This window comes from Haematobia irritans, chromosome 5 (genome assembly GCF_050003625.1).
Source record: "Haematobia irritans isolate KBUSLIRL chromosome 5, ASM5000362v1, whole genome shotgun sequence".
Classification (NCBI taxonomy): Eukaryota; Metazoa; Arthropoda; class Insecta; order Diptera; family Muscidae; genus Haematobia; species Haematobia irritans.
In genome coordinates, this window is record NC_134401.1 from 156,266,065 (window position 1) to 156,280,712 (window position 14,648).

General features: G+C 25.8%; 1 protein-coding gene across 3 annotated transcripts in view; it reads left to right on the forward strand.

Annotated features, from left to right (window-relative positions):
- The first annotated feature begins 278 nt into the window (after nucleotides 1-278).
- Nucleotides 279-14,648, forward strand: part of PIP5K59B (Phosphatidylinositol 4-phosphate 5-kinase 59B) — a 33,178-nt gene continuing 18,808 nt past the window's right edge. For all 3 annotated transcript variants that reach the window (XR_012723391.1, XM_075312525.1, XM_075312526.1), the window contains exons 1-8: nucleotides 279-923; nucleotides 6,464-6,489; nucleotides 6,555-6,695; nucleotides 6,782-7,122; nucleotides 10,486-11,022; nucleotides 11,087-11,188; nucleotides 11,245-11,377; nucleotides 11,510-11,597. Coding sequence is in view for 2 of the 3 variants with exons in the window: in XM_075312525.1 (XP_075168640.1) it covers nucleotides 824-923; nucleotides 6,464-6,489; nucleotides 6,555-6,695; nucleotides 6,782-7,122; nucleotides 10,486-11,022; nucleotides 11,087-11,188; nucleotides 11,245-11,377; nucleotides 11,510-11,597 (1,468 nt within the window). In the remaining variant the exon portion in view is untranslated. The remainder of the gene's footprint in view (nucleotides 924-6,463; nucleotides 6,490-6,554; nucleotides 6,696-6,781; nucleotides 7,123-10,485; nucleotides 11,023-11,086; nucleotides 11,189-11,244; nucleotides 11,378-11,509; nucleotides 11,598-14,648) is intronic.

Below are 14,648 nucleotides of genomic sequence, written 5' to 3' on the forward strand. Positions count from 1 at the left end.
TGTCAAACTTCTATACGTTTTTTCCTAAGGGTAAAGCAAAAACACATGATTTCTTTTCTCCAAGAGTTGCCAACTTTTTAATTACCCCCCAAAATATGGTAACATTGCTAGCCGGATATTACATTTTCTCTTACATTGGCAAAGTAAATACAACCCTGTGCTTGTGTTCTTTCTGTATTGGAATACAGGTTTTTCATTCGTTTTCATTCTTCTTCCAGAGCATTTCTATCTCCCTACAAGTATGCAGTGACAGTAGTAAAAAGACAAATCACCATTCAAGAGTAGAGTGGCTCCAAGGTTTTTTACATCGGTTTTTCGTTCTTTTTAAGTTCTTCGATACAAAGTGTTTGTAGGAAAAAAAATCAGGCAGCCCAACTAAGCCAAGGCAGTGATTAAGTAACACACAACTTAAAAGCAATAAATCAAAACATTTAGTGCAAATTCGTTTTTAAGCAATCTCATTTTAAAAGCAAATCGTCCTGGTCCTGGTCAACGTAACCTATACCTTTACTTCGTCTTGCTCCCACTCCTGGTCACATAGCCAGTGTTAAGTGTAAAGAAAAAAAGAAATCCTCATCCAAAAAGAAAAAAATAAATGATAAAAACATGTATTGCAATTATACATAATGAAAATTCTTAAAACTACTTAAGCAAAAAAAAAACTAAGCAATTTGGATAAATCTATAAAATATCTTAAGGATAAATCCCCGCCCAGGATACACTATAGTTGGAAGGTGGCGTATAAAAGAAGGTCTTTTGATCCTTCATTAATAAATCGTTCCTGTTGCAATCTAGAAGGAAAAACCGAAATAAAACTACAATCATGGCTTCGGGTGGAGTTGGTATTAGCTCCATAGATCCTGAAGTATCCTCAACATCCAATACCAAATTCACATCAGATAATCTAAGTCATAGTCGTGAAGGTAATTTTTCATTCCCCAAAATTGTTACATAAAATCAATCTCCTCACCCTGTGATGAGAACAACATAAAATTTTGCATAAATTTTTGATGAATATCCCATAAAAATGTTGGGATTTCTGCTAACAGTGAAAAAAAAATCATTATGAAGAAAAATCAATGAATTCGTTCAACTGACAAATACGTGTATTCCTATTGGAATATACTCGGGTAAAGAGAGTGCATGTGTGTGTGTGTGTATGTAAAAGTGCCAACACAAAATAAGAGAAAGATTTTCTCTCAAAGCATGTGATAAAAAAGAGCGAGAGAGAGAGAGAGAAAGTTATAGAGTCATTTACCGTTGTTTCGGTTTAATTAATGTGGGGAGATTTGTTTATGTGAAATTTTTGGGAAAAACAAACGAACGATTTGTCTAAACATTATGTCCACTATTCCATTGTTTAGAAAATAATATTGGTGACTAAATATTAACTACCATTTATTTATATTTGTTGTTGTATATATAGCAACGAGCCTTTATACTTTTATTACACCAGAGATAAGGTTTAAAATAGCATTTCAAATTGTGACGTTTAACAATTACTACGTACACTGGGTAGATCTTAATCTGTATAAAAGACAAGATTATATATTTGTAGTTCGCTGGCCCGCTTAGACTATTATTTAGATTCTTTTTTATTAATGAGTGTTACTTGATTCTATATTTAGCTGAATGACAAAGAGACCCCCCCTTTATAGTCGAGTCAGAACATGTGATATCACTAATGACTTCGATTTTTCGATTTTTATAATAAGTGCACAAATTTTTTAGAAATTGTCTATAAAATATAGAAAGACACAATATTATGATTTTTGTTTAATTTACTAATTAAGGGAAGAAGTAGTATAACACTGGGACAACACCTTTTCACAGAATCGAAATCGCCATTAGTGAAGTTTTGAAATACTCAGTAATGTCAACAGCATAGATTATAGATTACATAGAAGGTTCATCGGTGTCAAATGCTGTTTGACAGTTCTAAAGGTTGAGAGAATAAATGAAGAAAATAAGAGCACATTTAATTTCTCTTTTGTTTTCCTTTTCACAATTTTATCCAAAATCAGAAAATTTATGGTGGACCAGATGATTTATAAAATAAACATTTAAAAGTTCATATTTGCACAAAAAAAAATTCGAGCAAAAACGAGAAAATATAAAAAAATATTTTGGGCGGATTTGCTTTACGAACAATACAAAATCAAATGCCGGTAGATTAATGTTTGGAACTGGCGCATTAAAAAAATGTAGCCATGGTGCAATGGTTAGCATGCCCCCCTTGCATACGCAGGGTCGTGGGTTCAAATCAAGTTTCGACCAAGCAGAGTGTTTCAAAGCTTCTCTAAGTGGTTACACTGCAATGTGAAACCCCGTTCGAACTCTGCTATAAAAACGAGGTCCTTTGTCACTGAGCTTAACATCCCAGCAAATAAATTTGGAAGTTCTTCCAAAGGCACAACTTTAAAAGCACTTCCAGAAGATGCACTCCCAATGATGTTCTTTATTTTAACTACCTAGGAAGTTATTGTAATTCAATTTTTTATAACTCGTTTTTTTCATACTTTTAATGGGTAATTTCAACTTTTTTGTTTCAAATAGGTTAAAAACAGAGTAAGAATTCATAAAATGGTACAAATCATTTAAACTTTGTCGAAAAAAATGCTAAATCCAATCTGAAAAAATGGTGAATTTTTGAAAATATTTGAGGTCAAACCTTTCTGATAAGCTTTAGAATCCATTAAAAATTAAAAAAAAATTAAAAATTATTTATTTGACAATATATCACAGAATTTTTTAATTTACATCCAAACCATTGAATTCGGATCACACCTAAAGAAGTGATGCAAATTCAGTGCAACGGCTGTTGAAATGGAGGACTTCCGTCCTATGACAAGTCCATGTTAAATTCATCGCTTCTGCGTCAATTTTGCACCACTTCCGGATCCAAAGAGAACATTTGCCGGATAGAATCGGGCGGCACTCAGTGATAAGAGAAAAGTTCACCACTGTGGTATCACATTGAACTGAAGAGTCTAAGTGAACCTAAAATATTGAGCTGCCACTATACCTAACGAAGGGCAATTTTCGCCAAAGGTTCATACCGTGCTTTAAGCCAAAAATTTTTGGTACCTTTTTTGAACATTTATTCACCAATTATTATAATATATAATTTAAATTTGGTATAAATTAAATTTGGTGATTTTTTGGCCATTATCTATTTGGACACACTGGTTTAAACCACTGATGCAGATTGGTCAATAATTTAACCATGAATCGTCTTACTATTGAAAAACATCCACGTAAGTTCAGCATTTTGAATGTCGGTTGCCACAGTTGGTAGAATTCTACCAAAAATGGTAGATTTTTTACTGTTTGGTAGAATGATAAAATTCTTAATGTTTTGGTAGATTTTGCAAAATATTCCTCCACAACTAAGAGTTATTTCACAAATTTCCTGTAGAAATAAAATTTTGACAAAAACTTTATAGAAATAAAATTTTGACAAAATTTTCTATAGAAATAAATTTTTAACAAAATTTTCCATAAAATAAAATAAATTTTTGACAATATTTTCTATAGAAATAAAATTTTGGCAAAATTTTCTATAGAAATAAAATTTTGACAAAATATTCTATAGAAATAAAATTTTGACAAAATATTCCATAGAAATAAAATTTTGACAAAATTTTCTATAGAAATAAATTTTTGACAAAATTTTCTATAGAAATAAATTTTTAACAAAATTTTCTATAAAAATAAATTTTTTACACTATTTTCTATAGAAATAAAATTTTGGCAAAATTTTCTATAGAAATGAATTTTGACAAAATTTTCTATAGAAATAAAATTTTGACAAAATTTTCTATAGAAATAAATTTTTGACAAAATTTTCTATAGAAATAAAATCTTGACAAAATATTCCATAGAAATAAAATTTTGACAAAATTTTCTATAGAAATACATATTTGACAAAATATTCTATACACATAAAATTTTTACAAAATTTTCTGTAGAAATAAAATGTTGACAACATTTTCTGTAGAAACAAATTTTTAACAAAAGTTTCTATAGAAATAAATTTTTGACAATATTTTCTATAGAAACAAAATTTAGACAAAATGTTCTATAGAAATGAATTTTGACAAAATGTTCTATAGACATGAATTTTGACAAAATTTTTTATAGAAAAAAAATTTTGACAACATTTTCTATAGAAATAAAATTTTAACAAAATTTTCTATAGCAATAACATTTTAACAAAATTTTCGATAGAAATAAAATTTAGCAAAAATTTTCTATAGAAATAAAATTTTGACAAAATTTTCTATAGAAATAAAATTTTGACAAAATTTTCTTTAGAAATAAAATTTTGACAAAATTTTCTATAGAAATAAAATTTTGACAAAATTTTCTATAGAAATAAAATTTGACAAAATTTTCTATAGAAATAAAATTTTGACAAAATTTTCGATAGAAATAAAATTTGACAAAATTTTCTATAGAAATAAAATTTTGACAAAATTTTCTATGGAAATAAAATTTTGACAAAATTCTCTATAGAAATAAAATTTTGACAAAACATTCTATAGAAATAAAATTTTGCTATAGAAATAAAGTCTTGACAAAATTTTCTATAGAAATAAAATTTTAACAAAATTTTCTAAAGGAATAAAATTTTGACAAAATTTTCTATAGGAATAAAATTTTGACAAAATTTTCTATAGAAATAAAATTTTGACAAAATTTTCTATAGAAATATATTTTTGACAAAATTTTCTATAGAAATAAAATTTTGACAAAATTTTCTATAGAAATAAAATTTTGACAAAATTTTCTATAGAAATAAAATTTTGACAAAATTTTCTATAGGAATAAAATTTTGACAAAATTTTCTATAGAAATAAAATTTTGACAAAATTTTCTATAGAAATAAAATTTTGACAAAATTTTCTATAGAAATAAAATTTTGACAAAATTTTCTATACAAATAAAATTTTTACAAAATTTTCTATAGAAATAAAATTTTGACAAAATTTTCTATACAAATAACATTTTAACAAAATTTTCTATAGAAATAAAATTTTGACAAAATTTTCTATAGAAATAAAATTTTGACAAAATTTTCTATAGGAATAAAATTTTCTATAGAAATAAAATTTTAACAAAATTTTGCTACAGAAATAAAGTTTCTATAGAAATTAAAATTTAACAAAATTTTCTATAGAAATAAAATTTTGACAACATTTTCTATAGAAATAAAATTTTGACAAAAATTTTATAGAAATAAAATTTTGAAAAAAAAATCTATACAAATAAAATTTTGACAAAATTTTCTATAGAAATAAATTTTTAACAAAATTTTCTATAAAAATAAATTTTTGACAATATTTTCTATAGAAATAAAATTTTGACAAAATTTTCTATAGAAATAAAATTTTTACAAAATTTGAAGAATTTTTTTTTTTGTTCATAATAACCACATAAATTTGATCAAACACTGCAAAATTAAAATTTAAATTTAGATCAACTCCGAAGTCGGCCCTGAGCATTATTGATTTTGTGGCCCCAAAATAAACCTATTATCCATATTCTATTCAAATCGAATAAATGTGGAGGCTTATATGCGCTCAAGAATAGCTTTATGTAAGGCTATATCAAAATCTGGACCGACAGGATTCATATTTTGAATATTTGATTAGGGATCCCAAATTCGGGAAAATGGTATGCAAATTTCAGGCTGGCAAAAATTGTAGACCTCTTGGTACAACCAGACTAACCTAACTTAAACCCTCAAGAAAGCAAATCGGATGATCGGTTTATAGGGCGTGAAATCAATAACAACTGAAATTAAGATCGATATTTAGAAACGTTACAAATTGAATTTTATGGTGGTGGGATCGATTCAATCTATCTTCTCGTCTAAACTTCAAGAAAACGTAGAAAAATCTCAATTATTAGAAGTTGCACCCCAATTACAATCATTGATCGATGGAAGAACTCAACGGAATAAAATTTTAAAACATTTAAATTTAATTAAAAATTTTGCTCGACTCCGACTCCGGCCATAACCTAGGCCGGAGTCGAGCAAAACTTTTACGACTCCGACTACAGCAAATTCTTCAGACTCCGACTCCACAGCCCTGGATGGAACCAAACAGATTGTATTTGGCGGAATGGTGGAACATTGAAATGCATATTTATGACAGGATGGTACCTTTAAGTTCTCAAATGGTTCAAAGACGTAGTAGCACCTAACGAGAAGCTAAAGGCATGAACATTGAAAAAAGGTTGTAGGATTATAATTCTTCATAAATGATTTCGGTTTACATTTTATTTGGTTATTCCATTTTGAGAGATTTCACTGTAATGAAGCATAAACCAAAATATCTAAATTAAGGTACACAACTTTGGATTTAAATCATCTTACTTTTAAGAGTTAAGAGAGTACTTTTTAAAGAGATAACATCAACCAAATCTATAATATTTTTTTTATCTATTTATACAGATGCCCTGGACTCATCCATATCGGAGGTAAAAATAAAAACAAATATTTTTTTACGTAAATTTTCTACAAATATATTCTTTCCCTACATTAGACTCAAAGTAAGCAAAAGAATAAAAGTGACAAGGAGCGAAAAATTGGTCATCGGAGGGTTGGTGAAGGCGGTGAAATTACCTATAAAAAAATTCAGACATCACAAATTATGGGTTCCATACAATTGGGTATACAACATACGGTAAGAAATTTGGTACATATTTTACAGGGTACATAAATGTTTTAACTTTTCCTTCTTCTTCTTCTTCTTCGTTTTGGCTTTTACAGGTTGGTAGTTTAGCATCAAAACCAAAACGTGATTTACTTATGATGGACTTTTGGGAAATCGAAAGTATAGTCTTTCCACCCGAGGGTTCTAGCCTTACGCCTGCCCACCATTATAGTGAATTCAGATATAAAATTTATGCACCAATTGCATTTCGTTACTTTAGAGATTTGTTTGGCATTCAGCCAGATGATTTTATGATGTCGATGTGTTCATGTCCTTTGCGAGAGCTATCGAATCCTGGTGCTTCTGGTTCTATATTCTATTTAACGCATGATGATGAATTCATTATAAAAACCGTACAGCACAAAGAGGGAGAATTTTTGCAAAAATTATTGCCAGGGTAAGTTGATGCAATTCAAGCGTTCCATGGTAGAGAGAGAGTTTAGTAATGAAATTTATCATTAAAATTGAGCAAACGAAAGAATTTCATAAATTCTATGAAAATTTTCCTAATTGTAATTAATTGTATATTTAATAACGAATGTTCATACTATTAATGAATATGTTCATTTGTTAATGAAAAAATTTCGTTGACTGAATTTCTTCGACAAAGTCTCTGTGCGAATCTCTTAATAACAATTTCATAGAACACAATGACATTTTTTTTTAATTATTATGAATTGTATTCTTAATAACGAGAGTATTCATAATATTAATGAATATGGTCATTATCGTTATGAAAAATGTAGTTAAAAATGATAGAGAAAGCTTAGTATTGAAATTGGTCATTAAAATTGAGCCAACGAAGGAATTTCATAAATTCAATGAAAATTTTCCTAATGGTAATGAAGTTTATCTGTAATAACGACTGTTCATACTATTAATGAATATGTTCATTGCATAATAAAAAAAATTACGTTGACTGAATTTCCTCGACAAAGTCTCTGTGTCAATCTCTTAATAACAATTTCATAAAAACAATGGCATTTTTCTTAATTGATACGAATTTTATTCCTAATAACGAAGATATTCATAATATTAATGAATATGATCATTGTCTTTATGAAAAATGTAGTTAAAAATGATAGAGCAAGCTTAGTAATGAGATTTGTCATTAAAATTGACCCAACGAAAGAATTTCATAAATTCAATGAAAATTTTCCTAATTATAATGAATTTTATATTTAATAACGACTGTTCATATTATTAATGAATATGTTCATTGCATAATAAAAAAATTACGTTGACTGAATTTCCTCGACAAAATCTCTGTGTCAATCTCTTAATAACAAATTCATAGAAAACAATGACATTTTTTTAATTATTATGAATTTTATTCTTAATAACGAAGATATTCATAATATTAATGAATATGGTCACTATCGTTATGAAAAACGCAGTTAGAAATGATAGAGAAAGCTTAGTATTGAAATTTGTCATTAAAATTGAGGCAACGAAAGAATTTCATAAATTCAATGAAAATTTTCCTAATTGTAATGAATTTTATATTTAATAACGACTGTTCATATTATTAATGAATATGTTCACTGCTTAATGAAAAGATTACGTTGACTGAATTTCTTTGACAAAGTCTCTGTGTCAATCTCATAATAACAATTTCATAGAAAACAATGACATTTTTCTTAATTGTTAAGAATTTTATTCTTTATAACGAAGATATTCATAATATTAATGAATATGAAAAATTTAGTTAAGTCAAATTTAATGACTGATGAAGAAAGCTTAGTAATGAAATTTGTCATTAAACTTCAGCCTGAATTTTGAGTAAGGAATTTTATTCTTAATAATGAAGATATTTATAAAATTAATGAACATGGTCATGGTCTTTATGAAAATTTTCGTTAATTCAACTTTATTGGCTGATAGAGAAAACTTAGAATTGAAATCTGTCATTAAGTTTGAGCCAACGAAATAATTTCTTAAATAAAATGAAAATTTTTCGTAATTGTAATGAATTTTATGGATAACAATGAATCATTTCATACTATAAATGAACATATTCATTGCTTAATGAAAATAACTTCGTTCACTGAAATTTAATCGAAACTTCTTTGTCAACCTCATAATAACAATTTCATAGAAAACAATGACATTTTTCCTAATTGTAATGAACTTAATTCTTAATAACGAAGATATTCATAATATCAATGAATATGGTCATTGTATCTATGAACACTTTAGTTAACACAACTTTAATGACTGATAAAGAAAACTTAGTAATGAAATTTGTCATTAAATTTGAGCCAATGAATTAATTTCTTAAATAAAATGAACATTTTCATAATAAAAATTCGTAATTTTCAATTCTAATCCAATTTTCTTTATCGATAATTTCATAAAACAATGTCTTTTTTTTTCCTAATTGTAATGAATTTTATTCCTAATAACGACGTTATTCATTTAATTAATGAATATCGTCATTGTAATATAATAATTTCTTAAATCAAATGTAATTGTATGAATTTTATAGCTAACAAACATTTCATACTATTAATGAACATTTTCATTGATTAATGAAAAAATCGTTGACTCAATTTTAATCCAATTTTCTTTGTCAACTTCTTTACAACAATTTCATGAAAACAATGAATTTTTTCCTAATTGTTATGAATGCTATTTTTAAGAACGGAGATATTCATACTATTAATGAACATGATCATTGTCTTTATGAAAATGTTCGTTGACTCAAATTTAATGACTGATAGAGAAAGCTTGGTATTAAAATGTTGTCATTAAAATTGAGCCAACGAAAAATTTCGTAGTTGTAATGAATTTTATATATAATAACGAAACTCTTCATACTATTAACGAGCATGTTCATGACAAATTTCGTTTAATCAATTTTATTCAAATGTTTATAAAAACAATAACATTTTTCTTACTAGTAATGATTTTTTTTAATAACGAAGATATTCATGCGATTAATGAACATGGTCATTGTCTCTATGGAAACTTTCGTTGATCCAAATTGACTGATAGAAAAAGTATAAAAGAAATAATTTCTGAAATAAAATGAAAATTTCGCAATTGTTATTTATTAGTGAAAAAAATCATTATATTTATGAACGTGTTCATTGTTCAATAAAAAAAAAATCGTTAACTCAATTTAAGTTGCTTTGTCACTCTCATTTCAACAATTTCATACATACAATTAAATTTTTCCTAATTGTAATGATTTTTATATTTAAAAACGAATCTATTCATAATATTAATGAACTTGTTCTTTGTTTAATAAAAAAATCATTAACTCAATGTTAAACAAAGTTTCTTTGTCACTCTCTTTTCAACAATTTCATACATGCAATGAAACTTTTCCTAATTGTAATGATTTTTATATTTAATTACGAATCTATTCATACTATTAATGAACTTGTTTAATAAAAAAGTTTTTAACTCAATTTTAATCAAAGTTTCTTTGTCACTCTCATTTCAACAATTTCATACATACAATGAAATTTTTCCTAATTGTAATGATTTTTATATTTAATAAAGAATCGATTCATACTATTAATGAACATGGTCATTGTTTAATAGAAAAAAGTCGTTAACTCAATTTTAATCAAAGTTTCTGTGTCACTCTCATTTCAACAACTTCATACATACAATGAAATTTTTCCTAATTGTAATGAATTTTATATTTAATAACGCAACTATTCATACTATTAATGAATATGGTCATTGCCTTTATGAAAAAATTTCGTTGACTTTATTTTAATGAAATTTTCTTTGTTTTTACCACCAGATACTACATGAATTTAAATCAAAATCCCCGAACCCTTTTGCCAAAATTCTTCGGATTGTATTGCCTGCAAACGAACAATGCAAAAAATATTCGCTTGGTTGTTATGAACAATCTCCTGCCTTCCTATGTGAAAATGCATCTGAAATATGATCTCAAGGGTTCCACATTCAAACGCAAAGCCAGTAAAGCTGAACGTGCCAAGAAATCTCCAACGTTTAAGGATTTGGATTTTATGGAACAACATCCAAATGGTATATTTTTGGAAGCTGAAACCTATTCGGCATTAATCAAGACCATACAAAGGGATTGTACTGTCTTGGAATCATTTAAAATTATGGACTATTCATTGCTATTGGGTGTCCATAATTTGGATATAGCCTCAAAGGAGAAACAGAAGATTAAAAAACAGCCCAAAACTTCGCAATCAGAGGAATCGGATAATGATGATACACCACGAGGAGGAGGAGGGGGAGGAGGAGCAGAACCTACATCAGATAATCCAGACGATGAAACGCAAAGCAATATACAACGCAATAGGTAAAACTTGAAAATTTCGGGAGAAATTTCCCAGTGATAATTAAAAATTTTCATTATTATTTAGTGCGGCTTATCGTTCGAATCGCCAACGTTTGGTGGCCCATTCAACAGCCATGGAAAGTATACAGGCCGAAAGTGAGCCCATTGATGATGAAGAGGATATGCCGTAAGTTTTATATGGATAGGGTATCAATACCTTTAAAAATTTATTGTGCTTTATAGGCCCGGTGGCATACCAGCCCGCAGTGAAAAAGGCGAACGTCTTCTTCTATTTATTGGTATCATTGATATTTTGCAATCCTATCGTTTAAAGAAGAAGCTCGAACATACTTTCAAAAGTATCATACATGATGGCGTAAGTAGCAGCACATTCTGTTCTTTTTATCACAAATTGTCTTCGGGTTTCTCTATAATATTCAAAAACAATGAATTCTATATTAACTTATGATAATTTCTTCCTTATTAATGATAACACCTCCCACAAAAGGATACTGTATCTGTGTGTCGTCCTTCATTTTATGCTCAAAGATTTCAAAATTTCATGGCCAAAACTGTATTTCGTAAAATACCGTCTCGTAAGTTCATAATAACTTTTCGAGGAAACGAAAAATGACTAAATCGTCGTAATATTTCCGTTTATAAGGAAAGTATAAAATTCATACATTAATGTTCAACGTAAGTTAAATTTTAAATGTAAGATTTGACCACGTTTTATATTTTATTATTATTTTTAATAATAATAATAATTATGAGGGCAAAGCCAAAAACAATTCCAAAGCAGCATTGATCATGTATATCATTTTATAAATTGTTTGGTACCTTTTGCGTGAACAAAGTACCGTGGTACTCCCGCGATATTTTTCGTACCTTTTTTCACCTTTTTAAGTATATACACTCAAATATGAATTTTGACTAAACTTTCTACAGAAATAAAATTTTGACAAAATTTTCTGTGGGAAAAAATTTTACACAATTTTCTACAGAAATAAAATTTTGACAAAATTTTCTATATAAATAAAATGTTGACCAAATTTCTATAGAAGTAAAATTTTGACAAAATTTGAACAAAGTACCGTGGTACTCCCACGATATTTTTCGTACCTTTTTTCACCTTTTTAAGTCTATACACTCAAATGTGAATTTTGACTAAATTTTCTATGGAAATAATTTTCTATAGAAATATAGAATAAGTAAATTTTTGATAAAAAAAATTCTTTACTATTAAAGTTTTGACAAAATTTTCTATGGGAAAAAATTTTACACAATTTTCTACAGAAATAAAATTTTGACAAAATTTTCTACATAAATAAAATTTTGACCAAATTTCTATAGAACTAAAATTTTGACAAAATTTTCTATTGAAATAAAATTTTGACGAAAAAATTCAAAGGAAATAAAATTTTCAATAGAAAAAAATGTTTGAAACAAATCTTTAGAAATAAAGTTTTCCATAGATTAAAATGTTTGTAAACTAATATAAAAATTTTTTATGGGAAAAAATTTTACACAATTTTCTACAGAAATAAAATTTTGACAAAAATTTCTATACAAATAAAATTTTGACCAAATTTCTATAGAAGTAAAATTTGGACAAAATTTTCTATTGAAATAAAATTTTTACGAAAAATTTCAAAGGAAATAAAATTTTGACAAAATTTTCTACAGAAATAAAATTTTGTGAAAATTTTTTATAACACTAAAATTTTCACAAAATTTTCTATAGAAATAAAATTTTGACGAAAAATTTCTAAAGAAATATATTTTAACAAAATTTTCTATTGAAATAAAATTTTGACAAAATTTGCTTTAGAAATAAAATTTTGACAAAATATTCTATAGAAATAAAATTTTGACAAAATTTTCTTTAGAAATAAAATTTTGACAAAATTTCTTATAGAAATGGAATTCTGACACATTTTTCTATAGACATAAAATTTTGCCATATTTTCTATAGGAATAACATTTTGACAAAATTTTCTATAGAAATAAAATATTTGACAAAATATCCTATAGAAATAAAAATGTTGACAAAATTTTTAATAGAAATAAATTTTTGATAAAAAAAATCTTTAGAAATAAAGTTTTTCATAAACTAAAATTTTTGCAAACTAAGCTTTTTTTGTTTGGTAATTTCTTGTTAAAATTTTCTACAAATATTGGTAGATTGTTTCTGGCTCCAATGGTAACCGTATCCGAAAATCTTTCATGATTAAAAAATCAAAAATAATATTTTGACAAAATTTTTCATAGAAAAAAATTTTTGAAACAATTTTCTATTGAAATAAAATTTTAACGAAAAATTTCTACAAAAATTAAATTTTAACAAAATTTTCTATAGAATTTTTATATAGAAATAGAAATAAAAATTTTGACAAATTATCAAATAAAAATTTTGACAAATAAAAAAAATCTCTAGAAAGTTTTCCATAGATTCAAATTTTTGCAAACAAACATTGTTTTTGTAGTTTCTTGTTAAAATTGTTTAAAAATATTGGTAGATTATTTTTGGCTCGATTGGTAACCGTGGCCGAAAATCTTTCATTATTAAAAAAAAATTGACAAAATTTTCTATAGAAAAAAATTGTTGACACATTTTTCTATAGAAATAAAATTTTGACGAAAAATTTCTAAAAAAAATTGACGAAAGATTTCTAAAAAAATAAATTTTAACAAAATTTTCTACTGAAATAAAGTTTTGACAAAATTTGCTTTAGAAATAAAATTTTGACAAAATATTCTATAGAAATGGAATTTTGAAAAAATTTTCAATAGAAATAAATGTTTGAAAAAAAATCTTTAGAAATAAAGTTTTCCATAGATTAAAATTTTTGCAAACTAAGATAAAAATTTTCTATAGGAAAAAATTGTACACAATTTTCTACAGAAATAAAATTTTGACAAAATTTTCTTTAGAAATAAAATTTTGACAAAATATTATGTAGAAGTAAAACTTTGACAAAATTTTCTATTGAAATAAAATGTTGACGAAAAATTTCAAAGGAATTAAAATTTTGACAAAATTTTTTACAGAAATAAAATTTTGACAAAATTTTCTATAGAAATAAAATTTTGACGAAAAATTTCTAAAGAAATATATTTTAACAAAATTTTCTATTGAAATAAAATTTTGACAAAATTTGCTTTAGAAATAAAATTTTGACAAAATATTCTATAGAAATAAAATTTTGACAAAATTTTCTTTAGAAATAAAATTTTGACAAAATTTCTTATAGAAATGGAATTCTGACACATTTTTCTATAGACATAAAATTTTGCCATATTTTCTATAGGAATAACATTTTGACAAAATTTTCTATAGAAATAAAATATTTGACAAAATATTCTATAGAAATAAAAATGTTGACAAAATTTTTAATAGAAATAAATTTTTGATAAAAAAAATCTTTAGAAATAAAGTTTTTCATAAACTAAAATTTTTGCAAACTAAGCTTTTTTTGTTTGGTAATTTCTTGTTAAAATTTTCTACAAATATTGGTAGATTATTTTTTGCTCGAGTGGTAACCGTGGCCGAAAATCTTCCATGATTTAAAACAAAAAAAAAACAAATACAATTTTGACAAAATTTTTTATAGAAAAACATTTTTGATACGATTTTCTATTGAAAT